At 38.1% G+C, this 25390-nt stretch overlaps 1 protein-coding gene across 2 annotated transcripts in view; it reads right to left on the bottom strand.

Annotated features, from left to right (window-relative positions):
* LOC149838318 (replication factor C subunit 3-like) overlaps nucleotides 1-25094 on the bottom strand; it is a 47897-nt gene extending 22803 nt beyond the window's left edge. Inside the window, exons 1-2 of one of the 2 annotated variants that reach the window (XM_090007665.1) lie at nucleotides 24901-25094; nucleotides 24569-24785 (exon numbers count right to left, since the gene is read on the bottom strand). In XM_090007665.1, the coding sequence (XP_089863791.1) occupies nucleotides 24569-24785; nucleotides 24901-25081 (398 nt within the window). In that variant the 5' untranslated portion in view covers nucleotides 25082-25094. The remainder of the gene's footprint in view (nucleotides 1-24568; nucleotides 24786-24900) is intronic. The other variant, XM_090007664.1, reaches the window with a different exon arrangement.
* Between the last annotated feature and the right edge of the window lie 296 nt (nucleotides 25095-25390).

The raw sequence follows: 25390 nt of genomic DNA on the forward strand, positions 1-25390 counted from the left end.
TCATGCTGAAGAAGTTTCGCTTGGAGGTCGTCAAAAGTAGGCAAGTGAGGGAGGCATGATAAAGTTGTGGTAAACATGTCAAAATCAGGACCCAATCCATTGAGAAGTTGTTGAACTTTATCTTTATTTGCAATAGCACTTCCAACAACAGCCAATTGATCAGTGATACTCTTCAAGCGGTCTATGTATTCCATGACTGTCATGGAGCCTTTCTTCAAACTTTGAAATTCATGTTTTAAGTACATAACTCGGGCTTCTGATATCTGAGAGTATGTCTGAGACAGCTTACTCCACAGATCTGCCGCAGTGCAATCATCTGAAAAAGTAACCAACACCTCTTGAGAGAGTGTTGACGTAATATAAGCAACCAAAGACTGATCCCGCTTCCTCCAAGTTGTATACTCTGGATTCTTAATGGAAATGGTAATTGTGTCACCCTTCTCATCCTTGGTTTCCTGCAAAATAAGCCGTGGTGGTATAGGAACTAAACCATCTAAATGTTCATCGAGATCCTGACTCCGTATAAAAGGAAGGATTTGCCTTTTCCAGGTCAAAAAATTAGAATGAGTAAGTTTTTCTGTAACGAGCTGACTCAAGAAATTGGCAGAGGGACTGGATAACGAAGATGAAGAATAATCCATATCAGTGGAATAATGAATAAGCAAAACATGATGAATGAAAAGAAATAAACATATTTGAGATCACTTAATCAATCAGTAAAAACTGTAATAGGGCATATACCTGTACGACCAAAAGTGCTGCACAAAGAACACTAAAACAGCAAAGAGGAAAGAAAACAGCAGTTGGTGATGTTTAGGCAAGAGAGAAAAAAAAATCATGTGGAATTCATCTGTGGAATTTACTCCTACTTCTGTAATATCCGGAAGAATTAGGGTATATTTAGTCGATTTGGGTCTAGGACCCGATATCCGGACCCATAAAGGAATCGATAAATGGGTATTAAATTCGGATTGATATAATGAATTTAATTAGGAAAATACTCAGGTATTAGGGTCGGATCCACTGAGGATCCATTAGCCCTGAAAGACCCGGATCCATGCTCATGATGGATCGGGTGTTGCGGGTCGCAGGGTTTGGACCCGGACCCGAGTGCGAGCATTTTTAAATAAAAAAATCAAGAATCGTGCCTCAAGCACGATTCTTGCAGTTTCAAAGAGGCGAGAAGGGTGAAAGGGGGAGGTTACGCCGAACGTAACCAACCCCTCTTTTCCCGGAAGGAGGTGGGAAGGGGGAGAAGCTCGGCTATATAGAGGAGGGGGAAACCCCCACATCCAGGTTTTTGTTTCCCCCACTCGACTTCTCTCTCTCTCTCTCCCGACCGGTGCGCACACAGTGGAGGAAGGAGCCCTTCACGGCAGTAAGGGGGGGGAAACACGATCGGCCTGCACCTCTTCACGCCGGAAGCCACCAGCCCCCGGAAATCACCGTAATCAGGTACGGCTATTCTCGAAAATGGGTGAGGGATCGAACGTGGGTTCGATCTTGTATGAGGGCTTGAGGGTAGGGTTTGGGGGTTTACATTAGCCCTAAACCTAAAACCCCAAATCGGTGAGATTGGGGCTTCGGATCTTCCATGTGAGGGGTTATAGGGGAAGCCCTACTCGGACAACAATGAGGGTTTATCTTGTCAATATAAATCCCTGATTTTACATGCGTGCTCTACACCGATTGCGGGTTTGGTGTGTAGTGATTTAGGAAATCAGTGTGGAAGCACCTGATTTGCCTAATTTAGGGTTTCATCTGTCGATTTTGGGGAAAACACGATTCCCGTAAAGAAAAGCTGATTTCTCCTGTACAGGGGTGTTGATAGAACTAAAACCATGAATGGTAAGTTACTTTATGCGTAGCATCTTTTTACAGTTTTCATTTGATTACAATAGTCTTGATCATGGGCTTTATAATAAGTTGCAACAGTGGGTTAAATTGGTGTATGTATGAGGGAGCCTCATATTTGCAGCTTGGTTCACCATAACTTCAGGGTTGCGAAGTATCATTTTTTTTTCTCATGGGTCTGCTGAAGTCTATGATTTCTCCGAATTGTGTTAAGGTATTGAGGGTTGGACTCAACCAGTTAGGAGTGTATCAAAATAACTCTTAAATTTCAATTTGTTGTTCATGATAGCAATGGTGATAGTTGGGATTTTATAGTGACACTCTTAAGCCGATGTTTCTGAAATAATTTAAGTATACATTCTGCATGCTTTAAATCTAAAACAAGTACATAATGCACTTTAAGATGTTCATTTTTAATATTATGAGGATTTGCAGGGGACACCCCCCTATCAACAGATGTCCGGGTATCGATGACTGCCATTATTAGCATTTTTTTTTATGCTATTACTGTCTCTCCATGGTCGGCTGCTAATGGTGTGTTTTCCTTGTATAAAGACCACCAGCCGTAGGGGATTAGCCTGTTTGTTTCTTTTCTGTTTTTTTTTTTTTTGATGGTGTATGTGCAGTAATATGAGCAGGGGATGTGCTGGATGCTCTCATCTAGCTAGTCCAGCCAGCAGTCTAAGTAGTGTGAACTACTTAGACAGTAGGCCGAAAGGCTGAGTGTGGCAAGCCTAACTACTTCTTCTAGTAGGTGCTGGGATTTTTACACCATCCTGATGGATGGATGAATGATAGTATTTCATTTCATGATATTTAAATGGGAGTTTGGTTAGTATACTGCTGGTTGTCTTGATCATGAATGCTGGTTGAAATATGTGGCATGTTACATGGAAGTATGTACTGTTTAAAGCCTCATGTGCATATAGGGATCAATGTGGGTTTTAAAATGTGATATCATGCATGGATTGTTGTCATGAATCTATGAACGATGGATGAATGCATAAGAGGTAGGGGGTGTCCTAGAGTCACTTGTACATGGATAGTACATGCATATGGTGGGGTAATTTGTGCATTTTATTAAGAAAGTTTGTTTTGTTTCCACATTTGGCTGCATCACTTACACAACGTAAGATGGTGGCATACCACTACACTGTTCACATGGTATTCGTGGGCGGGAGTCCCATATGAATTCTCGCAGGGGCGTATGCGAGCTTTACATTTCACTTTTGCATAGGGTGTTGCAGAATTTAGAACTGAATTAAATAAAAACATAATAAAGAACAGTGTAACTTTTGATCTGAGGTCTTCCATCTGGAGAATGGAGATCTTAGAGTTTCCAGTCCTGGGGAGGCTGTGAGGATACAAAAACTCCGTGTGCGTGAATTTTGGTCCCCAGAACCCGATATGGAGGTTCTTTCTCCTGGCCACGGTTTTAGGGAGAACCCGCCACTTTTCCCGGGAGTGGTGGTGATGGTCACAGCTGTGAATTTGTTTGGTACCAAAGGAAGTGGCACTTGTGGGCGTGGGGTGTCCCTTGTGTCCCCGACATTAGATGGGGAGGTCTAATGTTCCGAGGGTGACTCGATCGAGGGCTAGGTTGGGACCCAGTAATAAAATACCAATTTGTGTGCTAATCTACCCTGGGAACCTACTTGACCTCGGGGTTTTTTACCCGTTTGGTGTATCCGCGGGCGATGGGAATTTAAAAAGGAGAAACCTAAAGTTGTATGCATTAAATAAGGTCATGCATATGGAAAGAAAACTCAAACTTAAATATCAGATAATAAGGAAGCCATGCATTTTCTTCTTTGCACTAGGTCATGCATCAATTGAAATGATCTCTAGTTCATGATATGGTAAATGCATGCAATTCATTTCTTAAAAGCATGTTGAAATGTTTTATTTTTGCTAGGTATTACTGTCTTACTGTCCTTTAGCTGTGAGTATGAAAAATCTGTTACACTTATGCATGATTGGATGTTGCATGTTGGTTGTATCGGCACTCACTCAAACCAACATATGAAATCTTACTCATGATCTTTGTCTCACCTAATTTCCTTGAATTAGTAGTGCTCAGAATTTTGTTCTGACCCTTCTACTTCGTTGGTTTTACAGGAAATGAAGAGCAGTGAGAGATGAGTTGTTCACTATGGATGGACGAGGTTCCCATTTTGAGTTGGATAGTTCGGCAGTGGCACAGGGATTATATGTTTGTTTTTGACTCCATGGTTCTTTTCAATTTTTGTACTCTTTGATTGTATGAAGAATGGTAATAACAATTTACTTCGGTTCATAAATAAATGGTTAGTGTTGCTACTCATTGATGATGATTGTCAGTACTTTGTGATGATGGGATATCCAATGGAAAGTGGAACTGTGAGGACCCCAGATCCTTGGGAAGGTTTCAAAAAAAAAATTTTCTTGCATTTTTGAAAGGGAAGAAGTTGGGGTCGTTACAACTTCTGTCTTTGTCAAGGATCTTCAAACGAAGGAGATGTTCGCTAAAGGAGAGCGACGTGGAAACATGTACATCTTCAATGAAGATCCAGACTCCGGTGTTTTAAAGCCCAAGTCCAATCATGTCTCTAAAAGCATTCTTAGTATATCCAAATGTAATAAGCCAGATCTTTGGCATTCCCGTCTTGGTCATTGTAGTCAAGTCTTTATTGAAAAATTAGTGTCCAATGGTTTCCTTTCAGAGTCTGTTTCATCTTTGTTGAAAGACACAGTGTGTCCCAGTTGTCAGGTCTGCAAAAGTCATGTACTTCCTTTTCATCAAATAAATAAGGTATGCAAAAGTCATGTACTTCATTTTCATCAAATAAATAAAAGAGCTTCCATGCCTTTTGAGATAGTAATGCCTTTTGAGATAGTATGTTCTGATGTTTGGGGTCCAACCCCTAATCCTTCCTCTTCTAGAAGTAAATATTATGCATCATTTATTGACAATTTCTCTCGTTTTATCTGGATATTCTTTATGAAGCACAAATCAGAGGTTTTTCTCCTTTTTCGTCGCTTTCATGCCTATGTTAAAACTCAATTCTCCCAAAATATTCAAACTCTCCAATGTGATGAAGGTGGTGAGTATTCCTCCAAAGAATTTTTAGATTTTCTCCAAGATAATGGGATACATCGTACAGTTTTTTGCCCGTACACTCCACAGCAAAATGGAATTGTTGAACGCAAACACAGACATATTGTGGAAAGTGAAATGAGTATGATGCATGGTTGCAACTTGTCTATTAGTCTTTGGACAGAAGCTGTCCATACTGCCACTCATGTGATAAATCGTCTCCTTATGCATATCCTTGAAAATCAGTCTCCCTATTATGTTCTCTTTGGTGTACATCCTAATTATGATGAGTTACGAGTTTTTAGATGCAAATGTTATGTACATATCGATAAATCCATGAGAACTAAATTTCAGGACAAAACCTTTATATGTCAATTTGTAGGTTATACAAATGAACACAAGGGTTACAGGTGCTATGATCCTGCCAGTAAAAAGATCAAAATCTCCAAAAATGTTTTTGATGAAAATAGTTTTCTCGGAAATAAAACAAACAATCGTGAACATATTGACACAAATGTTAATTGGTATGATCTATGGCTCAATGCTGAACTTATTTCACACACTACAGACCATAGTACTTTGGATCCTAGAAGCATACATGATGAGACGGCATCAGATAAGGCATTGGAAACAGAATCTCTGAGATACAAAGGAAATGTCTATACTAGGCGACCCAGAGAGCAAGCGAATGTACCTGCTGGAGAACATGTGGCATTGCCCAACGACAGAGAAGCACCAGAAGATCAGGCAGGATAAGGCATCCTATTGAAAAATGAGTGAGTTATGATAACTTTTCTATGGATTTTCAGATCTTTCTATCCAAGATTGAAAAACACGAGGAACCACTTGGGTTTTGTCAAGCCATTCAATCCAACAAATGGAATGAAGTGATGAATGAGGACATCAAAGCACTTCATGAGTGTCAAACATGAGAGATGGTCGCCCCCCAGATAAAAATGTTGTTGGCTCAAAATGGGCATATAAAATTAAATATAAATTGGATGGTAGCATTGAACGATACAAGGCGCGTCTTGCTGCCAAAGGTTTTGCTCAAGAATATGGTCAAGATTATGATGAGACATTCAACCCAGTGGTGAAAATAAGAATTATTCGTATTATTCTTGTTAAAATGTACACTCAAAATCAATATTGTAAGTATAAATATATATACTTATATACATAGAGATACGTATACATATATTATATGTATACGTATCTCTATATATAAGTATATATATTTATACATTTTTCTCCTTTTTTACCCGAAAGGGTATTTTTGTCATTTTACATTTTGCGCATATTCCATTTGGAATATGCTGTAATTTTTCTCATTATTTTTTGTAATTCTTTTACTGTTTTATTTTTTCTTTTTGCACTCTCAAAAAAAGTGCATTGGGGGTCTCCCCAATAGAGTCGTTGGGGAGCCCCCAACGGTCACAATTGTGACCGTTGGGAGCTCCCCAACGACTCCTTTGGGGAGCCCCCTCTTGCACTCCTTCTTTCTTGTATAAATAGGGGTGTTCCCCCTTTGTATTTCCTAAGCTTGTGAGACTCAAGCATTTGCTTTTTATGAAATACATGCATTATTGCATGTTTATTATTTATACGCTTTTTGCGTATTTTGTTCAAGTGTTGTGAGAGTGCTTTTGTGCACTTCTTTTTCTAAAGTATTTGTGCGTATATGCGTATTGTCTCTTCGTAGACAATTTCACATGGTATTAGAGCTCGATTGGTGATCAAGGATCGTGGGAATCTTCTTTTTTCAAGTGCCTCGAAAACCGTGCCTTCGGATTCTTGGAAGTAGAAGTGGTGGATCTCGCTTCTCAAATATTTTAGAAGGATCTTGTGCAAGCTAGAAGTTGAAACATTGTGTTGGTACGCCTTCCTCTCCTTTTCTTTACTCCATAATGGGTGAAAAAGAGTCTCACTTCGCGCTTGGCTTCAAGTTGAATGGGTCCAATTACCATATTTGGGCCGGGAACATGGAGGCTCACATAAAAGGTAAAGGATTATGGGGTTATGTGCAAGGTTCAATTCCGGAACCGGAACCCAAAATAACCATGATGGACGGAAATGAAATCAAAATTCTTGAGGGAGAAGAAAGGATCAAAGCTCTTGAAGAATACTCCAAGAAGCACGACGAATGGGAAATGAAGAACTTCAAGATTCTTTCTTGGTTCTTCGCATCCGTCGAAACAAAGATTAATGCCAACATTATCAAGTTCAAGAAAGCATCGGAAGCTTGGCATTATCTCGAGAAAATGTATACATCAAGAGATCTTTCCCATAAGTATTACCTTCAAAAGAAGGCTCTCTCCCTTACTCAAGGTGAAATGTCCATTAGGGAATATTATGCCGACCTCTCCTCCATTTGGGATGAGCTTTCCATGCTTGAACCAAAATGGAGTGGAGAGGCAATTGAACTCCGCCACAAGCAACTTGAAGAAGATCGGTTCTTCAACTTTTTGAATGGGTTAAGACCGGAATTTGAACAAATAAGGTCATCACTTCTATCCTCATTTACCCCTCCATCTCTTGAAGATGTTCTCACCAAATTAAGTGGTGAGGAAACTCGTATGAGTTTATGTAAACAAGGACCAAATGTTCTTGTGGTTCCTTGTAATCATGAAGAAAACAATGAGGTTAATGCCGTATCAAGACCCGGAAATAATGTAAAGACCTATCGTCCTCCTCATTTTAAATTCCAAAATCAAGGAGGAGATAGTGGACAAAGAGGAAAGAGGGACTATAGCAAGACTATTTGTCACTTTTGTAAGGAACCGGGGCATATCAAGCCCGTATGTCCCAAATGGAAGAGACTTCTAGCTATGGCCACCACCGGTGTACCACAAAAGGAAGAGGCCTCATCAAGTGGGTCACTCTCATTGAATCAAATAGTGGAGGCCCTTCAACCTCTTCTCAAGGGAGCTACATCCGGCGCCGCCGTGTCTACCTCTTCCATCCCAGGTAAAGTCACTTGGCTTTTGGACTCAGGTGCATCTTTTCATATGTCCCCAAACATGTTTTCACTTTCCGATTTTTCAAAACCTGCTTCTCCATCCTTTGTTTCCACTGCGGATGGAACCGCTCTTGAAATTAAAGGAATAGGTAATTTTGAAACTCAAGATTTTTTCATTCCAAAAATTAGATTTATACCTAAACTTAACTTAAACCTTCTCTCTGTTTCTCAACTCTCGGACCATAGCTGCGATATTAAATTTTCATATGACAAATGTTTAATACAGGATCGCCGGTCCGGGAAATTGATTGGGGAAGGCTTTAGAAAAGGAGACTTATACTATATGGAATCTCTCCAAGTTCCAAAATCTTTTTGTAATGTTGCCCGGAACAAAGATATAAACATATGGCACAAAAGACTTGGTCATCCTAATGTCACCAAGTTATCTTATCTACATTTTGCAAAGGATCTATGTAAAAGTTCTTTTTCCTGTAATGATTGTATTCTCGGAAAAATGAAAAGTTTACCTTTTGAGCAAAGAACTATGTTCTCATCTAAAACCTTCGAAATTGTTCATTCCGATGTTTGGGGACCCGCACCTGTTGTTTCAAAAGGAGGCTTCTCTTACTATGTTATTTTTGTGGATGATTTCTCCAGGTATTCATGGATATATTTCCTAAAGTACAAACATGAAGTTTTTACATGTTTTAAAACCTTTCACTCAATGATCAAGAATCAATTCAATAGTAATATAAAGATTTTTAGAAGTGATTCTGGAGGAGAATATCTATCCAATCAATTTAAAACATATCTTGAGGATCACGGAATTATTCACCAAAGATCTTGTCCTAAAACCCCTCAACAGAATGGATTGGTCGAAAGAAAACATAGGCACATCATTGAGACCACTAGGACCCTGCTTATTTCTCAAAACATTCCTAAGAACTTTTGGATTGAAGCAGCCCTCGCTTCTGTTTATCTGATAAATCGCTTACCATCTAGTATATTAGGAAAAATATCCCCTTTTGAGATCTTATATAAGCTTGAACCTGATTATAATAGGTTACGTGTTTTTTGGTGTAAATGTTTTATACTTACGGATAAAAACGACAAGCTCTCTCCCAAAGCTATCCCCTGCGCCTTTCTTGGGTATTCCGAAACTCAAAAAGGGTTTCGTTGCTATGATCTTCGAGATGATAAGTTATATGTTTCTAGAAATGTAACGTTTTTAGAAAATGAGATTGGATTTGAAAAAAATGTTTCTCAACAAGAAAATTTTGATTATTCATTCCTTTTTGATTTATTGGCTAGTAACGATGATATATCTAGTGATGATGATGTATCATCAAACCACGATGAGGATGGTGATGTTGAAGAACATAACCCTCTCAATGATCAAGAAAACAGGATTTCAAGTGATCCGATAACCTACTCCCGTAGAAACCAAGGCACCTTTAGAAGTGCCATTGACCAATATAGTGAGCTTGTACCTACTCTCGATCACCGAAGATCTGAGAGAAATAGGAGACCGCCAACTCGGTTTGTCTCTTTTGATTCCTTTTCACCCCGGTATAGGGCTTGTCTTAGTGCCATTCATTCTTATTTTGAGCCAAGGAATTTTGAAGAAGCTAAAAAATGTATAGAATGGCAAGAAGCCATGCAGAATGAACTTATTGCTCTAAAAAGGGCTGAAACTTGGGATTTCCAAACTCTACCCATGGGAAAGAAAACTATAGGTTGTCGATGGGTTTTTAAAGTTAAAACTAAAAGCGACGGATCCCTGGAAAGGTATAAAGCTCGCTTAGTTGCTAAAGGGTATGGGCAAGAGTATGGAATTGATTATGAAGAAACTTTTGCTCCTGTAGCCCGAATGGTTACAGTTAGATGTCTCATTACTATTGCATCTATTAAAAATTGGAACATTTTTCAAATGGATGTGAAAAATGCTTTTTTAAATGGTGATCTTAACGAAGAAGTATATATGGATGCCCCACCAGGCATGAAGATTCCTGAAAATAAAGTTCTTCGTCTTCGAAAGGCTCTCTATGGATTGAAACAGGCTCCCAAAGCCTGGTATGATAGATTTACCAGTGTAATGTTGGAAAATGGTTTCTCCTCATGCTATACTGCCACTGCTTTATTTACTAAGAAATCTAAAGCAGGGATTGTCATATTATTGCTCTATGTTGATGATATGTTAATTATAGGTGATGATGTTCAAGGAGTCAAGGGTATTAAGTCCGTCTTGACTTCAAAATTTGAGATGTCAGACTTGGGTTTTCTGACATATTTTCTTGGAATTGAGGTTGCTTATTCGCAACGTGGTTATTTTTTATCTCAGTCTAAACTTGCTTGTGAGATTATTGACAGATCCGAGATTTAAGATGACAAAGTATGCGAAACTCCTGAAGTTGTGGGAGCAAAAATGAAAATTGACGATGGTGTTCCTTTAACCGATCCTACCCCTTACAGGCAGCTGGTAGGTTCGTTAATGTATCTTAGTATTACTCGACCTGACTTATCACATGCTATACACATCGCCAGTCAGTTTCAGCATGCTCCCACAACCGTTCATATGAGTGTTGTTCTTCGCATCGTCAGATACTTGAAGGGCACTATAAATAAGGGAGTATTTCTATCTTCTTCTTCTGATTTAAAATTACTTGCTTATACTGACTCAGATTGGAGAGGTGACCCTAGTAACCGTCACTCCACCACTGGTTTTTGTGTTTTCCTAGGTGAATCTTTGATTTCATGGCGGTGTAAAAAGCAACAGAAAGTCTCTTTGTCATCCATTGAAGCCGAATACAGAGCCATGGCATCCACTACCATGGAAATTGTATGGATTCGACAACTTTTGGAAGATATGGGAGTACCTATCCGAGAACCAACAAAGTTGTGCTGTGACAATAAAAGTGCAATCTATATTGCCAAAAACCACACCTTTCACGAGCGAACAAAGCATATAGAGATGGACTGCCATTATGTCAGAGAAGAATATTTGAAGAAGGTCATTGATCTACCATATATGACGTCTGAGTATCAACTTGCGGACTTCTTCACAAAAGCTCTTTGTTCGCCTAGATTTCATTTCCTTCTGGACAAACTTGCGGTTATCATACCGTAAGTTTGAGGGAGGGTGTTAAAATGTACACTCAAAATCAATATTGTAAGTATAAATATATATACTTATATACATAGAGATACGTATACATATATTATATGTATACGTATCTCTATATATAAGTATATATATTTATACATTTTTCTCCTTTTTTACCCGAAAGGGTATTTTTGTCATTTTACATTTTGCGCATATTCCATTTGGAATATGCTGTAATTTTTCTCATTATTTTTTGTAATTCTTTTACTGTTTTATTTTTTCTTTTTGCACTCTCAAAAAAAGTGCATTGGGGGTCTCCCCAATAGAGTCGTTGGGGAGCCCCCAACGGTCACAATTGTGACCGTTGGGAGCTCCCCAACGACTCCTTTGGGGAGCCCCCTCTTGCACTCCTTCTTTCTTGTATAAATAGGGGTGTTCCCCCTTTGTATTTCCTAAGCTTGTGAGACTCAAGCATTTGCTTTTTATGAAATACATGCATTATTGCATGTTTATTATTTATACGCTTTTTGCGTATTTTGTTCAAGTGTTGTGAGAGTGCTTTTGTGCACTTCTTTTTCTAAAGTATTTGTGCGTATATGCGTATTGTCTCTTCGTAGACAATTTCACAATTCTTGGCCTTGCTATTGAACATGGGTGGACCCTTAGTCAGCTTAATGTTAAAAATGCATTTCTTCATGAGGATATGAAAGAAGAAGTCTACATGGAGCAACCTCAAGGTTATGCAGAGGGAGACCCAAAAGAATATGTCTGCAAGTTAACTAGAGCATTGTATGGTTTAAAACAAGCCTCTAGGTCATGGTTTGAAAGCTTTTCCTTAGAGATTCAGAACCACTGTTTCTTTCGCTCTCAACTGGATCATTCTCTATTCATATACAGGGATGGAATCACTATGGTTTTCTTACTTATATATGTTGATGATATCGTGATCACTGGTAATGCTCCAGATCATATTCAATGAATTAAAGCTTTACTAAGTATGCGGTTCAAGATGAAAGATCATGGGGAACTGAGATATTTTCTTGGTGTAGAGGTGGACAGACAGGATGGAAAAATGTTATTAACTTAACACAAATACACTCTTGATCTTCTAGCCAAAGCAGGAATGACAGATTGCAAACCACTGCCAACACCCAGCATTGTCAATCAAAAACTCAGTCTTTGTGATGGTGAACTATATCCTAACGCAGGCAAATATCGCAGTTTAGTGGGCATATTACAGTACATCACCTTTACTAGACCAGACATTGTATATTCTGTAAATCAAGTATCTCAGTTCATGCATGAACCAAAAACTGGTCATATGGATGTCGTCAAATGCATTATTCGTTACTTAAAAGGCACGGTGGGTGATGGACTCACATATGTACAATCTTTATGGGAAACACCAAAACATGACATATTGGCGTATATAGATGCAGACTGGGCAGAGGACCCAGATGAGAGAAAGTTTGTTTCAGGATACTGTGTTTTTATTGGTAGAAACATTGTCTCATGGAGTAGCAGAAAACATAAGAAAGTGGCGAGATCTAGCACAGAGGCAGAGTATAGATCTATGGTAGCTACCACAGCAGAAGTAACCTGGATTAGGCATTTACTTACTGAAATGGGAGAGAATATCTCAAGTTCGACTCTCATGTATGATAATAGAAGTGCTATACAAATTGCATTCAATCATATTCATCACAATCGGATTAAGCATATTGAAATTGACCAACATTTCATCAGACAAAAGATAGCGAACAAAGAGATTGAACTGGTTTATGTATCTTCAGAAGACCAAGTCGCTGATATGTTCACAAAACGCCTCACCAGTAACTGTTTTTGGTACTTGAAAAACAAGTTGCACATGGTGTTAAATTATGTAATCCAACTTGTAATTTCGCATATATATTTTATATATAAAAGGTAATACATATACATATATATAATATATGTATATGTATTTACCAATTATATATATCAAATATATATATTCCTAGTAGGGGTAGTTTAGGAATTTTACACATATTCTTTTTCGAGAATATGTTTTGTATTTATTTTCTTTTCCTTTTTTCTTTATTTCTTTTTTCTTTATTTCTTTTTTCTTTTTGCATTTAAAGCATTGTACTTGCATTGGGAGGGGCCCAACCCACTAGTCGTTGGACCCCTCCAACGGTCACATTTGTGACCGTTGGAGGGGCTCCAACGACTATGTGGAGCCCCTCCGAAGGCCTCCTCCAAGCCCTATATATATGGGCAGCTCCTCTTGTGTTTTCTCAAGGGATTTGGGATTATAGCCCAACCTCTTTAGTTGTTTATGAAACTTATAACCGCTTTTGCACATTTGTGATTCGGTGTGTAGTGCTTGTTGTGCACAAGTGTTCTTGGGTGTGTATGTTCACACATTTGTTCTCAAGGTTATTGCGCTATCAACTAAAGTATCTTGTTGAAGATACTTTTACATGGTATCAGAGCCTCGTTGAAGAAGAAGAATTGCGATTCGCCTTCCCGTGCATTCCTCGAAAAGCGTGCCTTCAAGTTTTTTAAAATCAAGGAGGATCACCTTCTTCGAGCAATATTTTAGGAGCCTCTCTTGTCAAGAAAGACGCAAAAAGTAATTAAGATACGTACTATCCATTGCATTCTTTCCTCTTTAATGGGCGAAAAAGACTCCCATTTTTCTCTTGGGTTTAAGCTTAATGGCTCAAACTATCATGTTTGGGCCGATAATATGGAAGCCCATATTAAAGGAAAGGGGCTTTGGGGTTACGTTCATGGATCCATACCGGAACTGGAACCCAAAATTACCATTATTGAAGGAGGGGATATCAAGATCCTTGAAGGGGATGAAAGACAAAAGGCCCTTGAAGAGTACTCTAAGAAACATGATGATTGGGAAATGAAGAACTTCAAGATCTTATCTTGCATATTTTCATCCGTTGAGACCAAGATAAACGCCAATATCATCAAATTTAAAAGGGCTTCCGAAGCTTGGGTATATCTTGAGAAAATGTACACCTCAAGAGATCTATCCCACAAGTACTTTCTCCAAAAAAGGGCTTTGACTCTCCAACAAAATGACATGACCATTCGAGAGTACTTTGCCGAATTATCCTCTATTTGGGACGAGCTCGCAATTCTTGAACCTAAATGGAGTGGTGAGGCAATCGAATTAAGGCACAAACAACTTGAAGAAGACTGGTTCTTCAATTTTTTAAATGGGCTTAGACCCGAATTTGAACAAATTCGGTCCTCTCTTCTCTCCGCCTTTACATCCCCCTCACTTGAAGATGTTATCACCAAGCTAAGTGGTGAAGAAACCCGCATGGGGATTGGCAAAAATAATCCTAGCATTCTTGTTGCTTCCTCTACTCAAGAAGATGGTGAAATGGCTAATGCCGTGTCAAGACCGGGAAATAACATGAGGACCTATAGACCTCCTCATTTCAAGAATCAAGGGCAAGGAGGAAATGATCGGTATGGCAAAAGAGACTATAGCAAAGTGACTTGCTATTATTGTAAAGAACCCGGACATATCAAACCTTTGTGTCCTAAATGGAAGAAATTGATTGCAACGGCTATGGCATCTCAAGTTGAAGAACGACCTTCTTCATCAAGTGAGTCTTTTTCTCTTCAACAAATTATAGATGCACTTCAACCTCTTCTCAAGGGAGGTACTTCCGGAGCCGCTATGTCATCTTCTTCCCCCGGTAAGACATCTTGGCTTTTAGATTCCGGGGCATCCTTTCACATGACCCCTAGCTCTTGCTGTCTTTCAAATTTTTCTAAAAATTCTTTTCCATCCTTTGTCTCAACCGCGGACGGAACATCTCTTGAGATGAAAGGAATAGGTAATTTTGAAAAACAAGACTTCTTTGTTCTAAAAATTCGTTTTATTCCAAACCTCAACTTAAATCTTCTTTCCGTCTCCCAACTCTCGGACCATGGTTGCGATATAAAATTCTCTTCTAATAAATGTTGGATACAGGATCGCCAGTCCGGAAGATTGATTGGGGAAGGCTCTAGAAGAGGAGACCTCTACTACGTAGATTTTATTCAAGTTCCCAAGAGTCAATTTTGCAACGTCGTCCAAAACAAAGATATTCATGTATGGTATAAGAGATTGGGTCATCCCAATATTGTTAAGATCTCTTATTTGCCTTTTATTAAACATCTTTGTAAAAGTGACTTTTTGTGTAATGAATGCATTCTTGGGAAAATGAAATGTTTGCATTTTCCTCAAAGATCCATGTTTACGACAAAACCATTTAAAATTGTTCATTCCGATGTATGGGGACCGGCTCCGGTAATGTCAAAAGGAGGATTTTCATATTATATGATCTTTGTGGATGACTATACTAGGTTTTGTTGGATCTATTTCCTTAAACATAAACATGAAGTTTTTTCAACCTTTAAAAGTTTTCACACGATGATTTCAAATCAATTCAATGGAAGTTTAAAAATCTTTAGGTCTGACTCTGGAGGAGAATACCTCTCAAATGAATTTAAGAGTTATCTTGAAAATTTTGGTATTCTTCACCAAAAATCTTGTCCGAAAACCCCTCAACAAAATGGGTTAGCCGAACGAAAGCACAGGCACATTATTGAAACAACTAGGACTTTGCTCATTTCTCAAAACATTCCAAAAAATCTTTGGGCTAAGGCAGCCCTTACTTCTGTCTATCTCATTAACCGTCTCCCATCGAAAAATTTAAACAAAATTTCTCCCTTTGAAAAATTGTATGATAAGGAACCTGATTATAGCAGGTTAAGGGTCTTTGGGTGTAAATGTTTTGTTCTCACTGATAAGAATGACAAACTTTCTCCTAAAGCCATCCCATGTGCCTTTCTTGGCTATTCTGAAACCCAAAAAGGGTTTCGTTGTTATGATATCAAAAGTGACAAATTGTATGTTTCCAGAAACGTGAGTTTTTTGGAAAATATTAGTGGATTTGAATGTTGTGACCCCCATAATGAAAATATGGATTATTCCTTTTTATTCGATTTACTAAATAAGGACGATGATACTAGTGATAATGAGTCAGATCAAAGTAACCCGAATGAATTTGAAACCGAGGAAAACATCTCCTAGACTCCTTCGTCACATCAATCTATTGAATTACCTAGAGACCCTATCACCTACTCTCATAGAGATCAAAACAACTTTAGGAGTGCTCTTGACAGATATAATGATGCCAATCCCAGTGCCTCTCAGAATGAGGAGATTCCTCGTAGAACTGAGAGAAGTAGAAGGCCTCCTTCTAGGTTCATTTCCTATGACTCTTTTTCACCAAGATATAGAGTCTGCCTTAGTGTCATCCACTCTTATGTAGAACCTAGAAATTTTGAAGAAGCACGTAAGTGCCCTGAATGGATTAATGTCATGGACAATGAACTTGAGGCTCTAAGAAAAGCCAAAACCTGGGAATTTCAAAATCTTCCTAAAGGCAAGAAAACAATAGGCTGCAGATGGGTTTTCAAAGTAAAAACTAAAAGTGATGGATCCCTTGAAAGGTATAAAGCTCGCTTGGTTGCAAAAGGATATAGTCAAGAATATGGTATTGACTATGAAGAAACTTTTGCTCATGTAGCCCGTATGGTCACTGTTCGATGTCTTATAACCGTTGCCTCTATCAATAAATGGAACATCTATCAAATGGATGTGAAAAATGCCTTCTTAAATGGCGACTTAAGTGAAGAAGTTTACATGGATGCTCCTCCTGGAATGGAGACTCCTAAGGGAAAGGTGCTTCGTCTTCAGAAAGCACTTTATGGCCTAAAACAAGCTCCCAAGGCTTGGTATGATAGATTTAACTCTGTTATGATTGAGAATGGTTTTTCCTCTTGTTTTACTGACACTGCTCTTTTTGTTAGAAAATCCAATGCAGGGATTGTAATTTTACTTCTGTATGTCGATGACATGCTCATCACTGGGAGTGATTCTAACGGGGTTAAGAGTATAAAATCTATCTTAAAAGATAAATTTGAAATGTCTGACTTGGGTTTTCTAACTTATTTTTTGGGAATTGAAGTAGCATACTCTATTAGAGGATATTTCTTATCTCAAACTAAGCTTGCTTCTGAGATCATTGACAGGTCAGGTATTGCAGATGAGAAGCTTTGTGAAACTCCTGCGGTAGTAGGAGCAAAGATGAAAATTGATGATGGTGTTCCCCTTTTGGATCCTACACCCTACAGACAGCTTGTAGGATCTCTGATGTATCTGAGTATTATCAGACCAGATATATCCCATGCAGTTCATACTGCAAGTCAGTTTCAGCATGCGCCTACATCCGTTCACATGAGTGCCATCTTACGAGTCGTAAGATACATAAAGGGTACTCTAAATAAGAGAGTTTTTTTGTCCTCTTCTTCAGACTTAAAATTGATTGCTTATACTGACTTGGATTGGGGAGGTGACCCAAATAACCGTCACTCCACCACTGGTTTTTGTGTGTTCTTAGGAGACTCACTAATTTCATGGAGATGAAAGAAGCAACAAAAGGTGTCGCTCTCCTCAACTGAAGCTGAATATCGTGTCATGGCAACTACTACCATGGAGATTGTTTGGATTCACCAACTGCTAGAAGACATGGGGATCAAAATTGAAGGACCCACCAAGTTATGCTGCGACAACAAGAGTGCAATATACATTGCAAAGAATCACACCTTTCATGAGCGGACTAAACACATCGAAATGGACTGTCACTATGTTCGTGAAGCATATCTCCGAGGAGTTATTGATCTCCCTTATGTCACGTCCGAATATCAGTTGGCAGATTTCTTTACTAAAGCCTTGTGCGCTACGCGGTTCAACTTCTTTCTTGGCAAACTTTCGGTCATCTTGCCTTAAGTTTCAGGGGGGGTGTTAAATTATGTAATCCAACTTGTAATTTCGCATATATATTTTATATATATAAGGTAATACATATACATATATATAATATATGTATATGTATTTACCAATTATATATATCAAATATATATATTCCTAGTAGGGGTAGTTTAGGAATTTTACACATATTCTTTTTCGAGAATATGTTTTGTATTTATTTTCTTTTCCTTTTTTCTTTATTTCTTTTTTCTTTATTTCTTTTTTCTTTTTGCATTTAAAGCATTGTACTTGCATTGGGAGGGGCCCAACCCACTAGTCGTTGGACCCCTCCAACGGTCACATTTGTGACCGTTGGAGGGGCTCCAACGACTATGTGGAGCCCCTCCGAAGGCCTCCTCCAAGCCCTATATATATGGGCAGCTCCTCTTGTGTTTTCTCAAGGGATTTGGGATTATAGCCCAACCTCTTTAGTTGTTTATGAAACTTATAACCGCTTTTGCACATTTGTGATTCGGTGTGTAGTGCTTGTTGTGCACAAGTGTTCTTGGGTGTGTATGTTCACACATTTGTTCTCAAGGTTATTGCGTTATCAACTAAAGTATCTTGTTGAAGATACTTTTACACATGGTTCACTCCCATGCACAACTTGAGGGAGGGTATTAGAATATGAATCGGATATGGATCCAGTAGAGGATCCATATCCGACACGAGTTTGTATATGGATGTAATATATATATATATATATATATAAAACTTATACAGGACAGTTTTGTCTATGTAAAAAAAGGTTTGTAAACCCTATTAATGTTAATGAAGAATTAATGCAACTAAGGTTCTGGCTATCGGTTCCCAGCATAGCCGAGTTCTTCTCTCTCTCTCCTCTTCCCCTCCATTCCTTCTCGGTTCTCTCGATAAAGTTTGTCAATCTAGGGCAGTTTTCACAGACAATGCCCCCAACAAGTTGACTGTAAGGTGTTGGGTTCTCAAGTGGTTCTCTATCATCCATCTTCATTTTACTATTTACGATCTCAGAAGTGTCTACATGTCTTTCATCTGAAATACCTGACCTGACAATAATATCTAAAGCAAATTTAGACTAAGTTAGTAAATATCCTCTAGAAGAGTATGCAACTTCTATACCAACAAAGAATTTCAAAAATCCTAAATCACTAATTTCAAAATGCGTTTTAAGAAACTTTTTAATATTGTAAACTTCTTGTTTATCACTTCCGATAATGATCACGTCGTCAACATAGAGGAGAAGGATAATAATACATGCATCAGAGTTCTTAACAAACAAAGATGTGTCAGTAAGACAAGATTGAAAACCAAAACCAAGCATAACCTTACTAAACTTATCATACCAAGCTTTCGGAGCTTGTTTAAGTCCATACAAAACCTTATTTAAGCGAAAAGTTTTTCCTTCAGGGATATTAATTTCTGGTGGTGGATCCATGTATAATTCTTCAACTAAACTTCCATTTAGAAATGCATTCTTAACATTCATTTGAAAAATATGTCATTTCTTTATAGAAGCAAGAGCTATCAAGATTCTAACAGTGGTCATTCTAGCTACTGGGGCAAAGGTTTCTTCATAGTCTATTCCATATTCTTAGAAATAGCCTTTGGCAACTAACCGAGCTTTAAATCTCTCAAGAGTACCATCGCTTTTGGTCTTAACTTTGTATACCCATCGACAGCCAATAGATTTTTTGTTGGGTGGAATGTCTTGAACGGTCAAGGTATTTGCCTTTTCTAAGGCTTCTAATTCTATTGTCATAGCTTTAACCTACTCGAGGTAATTTTTGACTGTAGCATAACTAGAAGATTCTCCATAAGAGTGTATTAAGGCAATGTATGCTTGATACTTCGGTGAAAAAGACTCATATGATACAAATTTTGCAGGAGTTTTTGAGATTCTAGTGGACTTTCTAGTTGATATTTGGTCTTGTTCTTTTGTATATTTTTCAAAGGCACATGGTCTTTCTAAGTTTCCTCGTCTAGAATATTGAATACACTCTTGATTGCTATTAACTGGTTTTGTGTTAGTCATATCGCTTTGATCATCTTGATCAATATCACTTTCATTACTCCTTGGAACTACGTCCAATAAAAAGGAATACTCATCTATTTCCGTAGAATTTTTATTTTTAAAAGGACTTTCGTTTTCTAAAAATGATACATTTCTTGAAACATATAGTTTGTTATTTTTAGAACCGAAACACCTGTAACCTTTTTGATGACTTGCATATCCTAAAAAGGCACATAGAATAGCACATGGAGAGAGTTTATCATTCGTATCTGTAAATACAAAGCATTTTCACCCAAATACCCTCAACTTAGAATAATCTGGAGTTTGCTTATAAAGTTTTTCAGTGGGAGAAGTATTGTTTATCGAGAAAGAAGGCATCATATTAATAAGATAAACAACAATTAAAGTTGTTTCGGCCAAAAAAAAATTGTACTTAATGTTTAATGAGTAATGTTCTTGTTGTTTCTATAATATGCTTATGCTTTCTTTTAGCTAAGTCATTTTTGTTGAGGGGTGTAGGAATATGATTTTTGATGTGAAATCCCATATAAGTTCAAATAATCTTTAAATTCTTTTGATAAGAATTCTCTCCCTGAATCGGTGTGAAATATCGAAATATCATTCTTAAATTGATTTTTGACCATATTATGAAATATTTGAAAATACGCGAACACTTCGGATTTATGTTTAAGAAAATAAATCCAAGTGTGTTGTGTAAAGTCATCTACAAAAATCACATAATACATAATACCACCTTTTGATATAACCGATGCGGGGCCCTAAACATGAGAATGTATCAACTCAAGTAGTCGTGTAGTAAGAAAGGTTCTTTCTTGAAAAGGTAGTCTTTTCATTTTTCTAAGAACACATTTTTCACATGTAAAAGCTTCAAAATTACAAAAAAAAAATCATGTTTGAAAAAAACTGAATCTTGGACATACAAAGATAACCAAACCTTTTGTGCCAAAGATCCAAGTCTAATTTTTTAACATTACAACATAGTGTATTCTTGGGTATTTCAAAAAAATCCATGTAGTACAAGCCTCCTTCTCTATGACCTTCCTCAATCAGCTTCTCCTGTACTCGACAATCACGAGAAGAGAAGGAAACATTACACTCATGGTCAGTTAATTGAAAAACAGATAAAAGATTTAGATTAAGTTTAAGAATATATCTAATTTTTGGAATACAAAAGCCTTTTGAGTTTTGTGAAATATTTTCAAAACTTCATATTCCTTTAATCTCAAGAGATATTTCATCTGCAGTAAAAACATTTAATTCACTTGAGTTATGACATTGTGATAGCAATTTTATGTTGAGTGTCATATGAAAGGAAGCACCAAAGTCAAGGAGCCAAAGAGATTTACCGAGATCGAAAATGTCGATGGAAGAGTCAGCGGCTCCGGCAGACGAAAAAGCTTTTTTGAGAAGTGGTTAAAGTGCCTCTACCAATTGAGTTAGAGACATGCTTCCAATAGATGTCTCACTTGATTCTTGCGAAGATTCAACTGTAGCTACTTTTTTTCATAAGGCCTTTTTAATTTTGGACAGTAAGTCTTGACATGTCCTGGTTCACGGCAATAATAACAAATGACTTTTCTTCTTTCAAAGTCGCTTCTTTGTTTTTCATCATTAGTTTTCCCAACGTGTGGAGGTTTGTATGAGCGAACATGATTTCTCAGTCTAGATACGGCTAGAACCAAATCATCACTTTTGAAAATTCTTTTCTTGAGTCTATTCTCTTTCATACTCAATTCTTTTATTGTATCTTCAATGGAAGGGACTTTTCCCCGATAGAGAAGAGCGGATTTGGTTGATTCAAATTTGAATCTCAATCCCTTAATGAATTGGAAAAAATGCTCCGCATTCACTTGATTTTGACGAAACTCTATGTTTTGTGGACAATGCCACTTTGGTTCAAGGAGGGTCAATTCTTCCCATAACTCGGATAAGCTATTATAATATTCTCTAATACTTTTATCCCCTTTAACCATATTGCGAACATTTTATTGAAAATTACATATGTGGGCAATATCCTTAAGAGAGTACATTCTCTTAAGATAATCCCCAGCATCATTGGCATGTTTAAACTTTGCAAGGCTTGAACACTTCTTTATGTCAACACTTGATATGAGCCAAGACATGATTTGGCATGTCTCATTCTTTATTCTTTCCACTTTTTTCGTAAGTGGAAATGGCCTTAACCTTTTCTACCTCTGAGAGAGGTATTTCTTTCTCTCTTTCTTCTTTGGTGAGGATTAGTGTAGGTTCCACATCGGTTCCATCCACTAACCCCCATAATCCATTTCTCCAAATGAGATGCTTCATGATTGAAGCCCATGTGACATAATTAGAATCATTGAGTTTTATGGGCTTAATGGTGACATTATCATTGTCATTCATTTTACAATTTGGGAAGAAAAGGATAGAAAGAAGAGAATGATAAAATATAAAAGAGAGATTAGAGAAGAGGATACTCTACCACAAAACGGTGAATACAAGTAATCCTCCAAGCTTTCAAGCCTTCACACGATTACACCTTCAAAGAGACCACTTTTTTTGAAAGAAACTTGAGTGGCACGTTTTCCAATGCATGAAAAAAAACTTCATTTTGATTGCTTCTACCTATGGCTCTGATACCATGTAAGGAAGAGAAGCCCACAACAAAAATAGCTCTCAAATAATGCTCACTCAAGCACAAGAACCACTAGGGTTCATACAAAATACCCGAAAAAGGGTATGCACAAAGAAGAAAAATAAACTTCATTAAAATGGGAGAAATCCCAACTCAAAAGTATATATTACAAGGGGACAAAACCCCATATTTATAATGCTTGAAGAAGGGAGCCATAGAAAGAGTTGTTGGACTCTCCAACGGCTCTAATAGAGCATTAGAGTCATTGGAGTGTCCAACAACTTCTTCATGGACTTTGCAAAGGTCTAAGAAAGTGTCCAAAGGTTTTTGCTTTATGCTTTTTGACTTGTCAAAAAGCATAAGCTTACAATGGTCCAAACCAAAAAAATAAAGTTAGCTAGCTATCCTATTGTAACTAAACTAAAAGAATACATATGATGTGGTATTTACATATGAGATTGTCTATGAGATTACAACCTCATATACTATCACAAAAGAGCAAATGACTTCCTGATTAAATTTTACAATCCAAAACTGAGAAATAGCAGTAGCACACAGAAATATGACGAACATTTCATGAGACTAGCATTCAAAACATATTCCTAATATTACAGTGATTTTAATTCATTTGAGGGAAAATAAAGTAAAAGAAATGCACAAAAGCAGAAAGAAAGCTGAGGCACACCAGCCACATGCAATTAGATTGACAAAGCCAAAATTAATAATCTGGCTAGAACGAACCCATGATAATTGTCCAGCCAATTCAACTTGATCAAATTTGGGATATGAAAAAACAAGAGGAAAGGTAACAGTAAAGGTGAAGATTATCGCCATAATAACTTTGTCCTATCATATTCAATCCAGTACATGAAAAGGTAGAGAATAGACAGACCAAATCAAATACCGTGTGGTTTATTTTCCTGGTAACCATTCAGCTATGACCAATTTTGGATGAAGTAGAAGATACTCAAATAAAAAGGTATAATTGGAAAAATGCAGTCAAATGGCCCACCCAATTAAATTTCTAATTATTGTGGATTGCTACCTCAACTCTATCCTATATTTGCTGGTTGTCACTGTGTTGCACCTTCCTTAACTCTGTCCGTTCCCATGATTAAACAATAACACTTCCACTACTGCATTTATATCATTCTAGTGAGATTTAAGAAGAAAAATCCTGATTCTTTCTCTTTCGCTTCTTAGTGGTTCCCAAGAGTTTGAGAGCTATCATGGTTAAACTTAATTACTTTCTGGAAGGGCTTGCCCTTCTTGGTTAAACTTAATTACTTTCTGGAAGGGCTTTCCCTTCTAGGACAGTATTCTTATGGCCATCTTCAGTTTGCCAACATCACTCTTATTCCTGATCAGCAACAGAACAGATCTATGGTGCACCATATTGTACTATTACAATGTGTAAGATATCTCTCCAACCAAAGATTAGAAGGAAGAAAGGAAATTCAGTTGCTGAACCACACAATCAAGAACAACGCTCCACATACTCGTCTAGCATCAATTCCTGGATGCAAACTTAAATCTTCTAATCATATTTATAAAAAAAAACCATTCTACTACATTTTAAATACTTCATACCCCACCAAAAGAACTCCATTCAGCAAACCAACAAAGAAGCTGAGACGTATTTCTGTGGCAGATTGAAAGAACCTCATTAGATAAAAATTTTCTAATGTATTCTCATTATTTGAACAACAAAAAAGAATGACTACTCTTCAAGTCTAGGTGTTGAAGTCAGGGGATGTCAAAAGTTCCAAACACCACCCGGGAAAGACACCTGAGATTTCAACAATAAGGCAGCGATAACTCCGGCACAGAGACCTCTCCTTCCGAAGGTTCGGCATTCGAAGGTTAGAATCGTTGAGTACATCAATTGGCACCAATGTGCTAAAAAAGCCTCTTCCACGAAGAACCCAATCCTTGAATTCTCTACTTAAATCTACGTATGGGATCAAGAACGCAATCGGATTCAAAGAATCCCCACAAATCAACCAAAAGAAAAAAGCAATCGTTCCCCACGAAAACGAGTAAACAAAATAGAAAACCCAGAAAGAGAGTTCACCCGAAACTAAAGCTCTGGGTGCTAGCGAAGTCCTGAATCTGCTGACGGACGACGCCGATGCCTCTATCGTCGGACGCATTGAGCTCGAGGATCATGTTCTGGTATTGAGAACCGTATATCTTGCGGGCGACGGCGAGGATGGTGGAGGTCTTGCCGGTGCCGGGAGGTCCATAGAGGAGGAGGTGGGGAAGCTTGTTCTCGCTAGTCAGCCGGTCGACTTCCCTCGCCAACCACACCCACCACGGAAAACCCATCAACAAACCGAGCGAAAGAAGAGCAAAAACCCCAGTTTGAAATAAAGAAAAACCAGAGAGAGAGAGAGAGGGCATTACTGGTGTCGACGATGTCCCGATGGGCAGCGACGTCGGCGAGGGATTGGGGTCTGTACTTCTCGACCCAAGGGGTGTCCTTGGGGAGGTCGGACACGACACCCTTGCCCTTGTCCACGAAGGGCTTCTGCTTCTGTGGGGGGTCCTCGTCCACTTCCATTGCAGACTCCCCATTTCCCGCCATCTCTCTCTCTCTCTCTCTCTCTCGTCTGCCCTACTTTGTATTTTGTATGAGAGCCAATGGATCTGGATTCATGGGTACCAGACCTGTGGTGTGCAGGTTCTATTTGGGTTATTGCCTTTTGAACCTGACCCGTTTCCAAGCAAACTTGGGTATGTCTATTGGTTTGAAAATGGGTCAGAGCCTCAGAAAGAGATCTGATTAGTCCGAATCTAAGATGGTCGTAGATAGGACTTTGTAAAAAACAGCTTGTTGAGGAGTAATGAATGTAGTTTAAATATATTTTTCATATAAATAAATATTTAAAGTGTT

Source organism: Nuphar pumila, chromosome 5 (assembly GCF_984573655.1).
Source record: "Nuphar pumila chromosome 5, dmNupPumi1.hap1.1, whole genome shotgun sequence".
Lineage (NCBI taxonomy): Eukaryota > Viridiplantae > Streptophyta > Magnoliopsida > Nymphaeales > Nymphaeaceae > Nuphar > Nuphar pumila.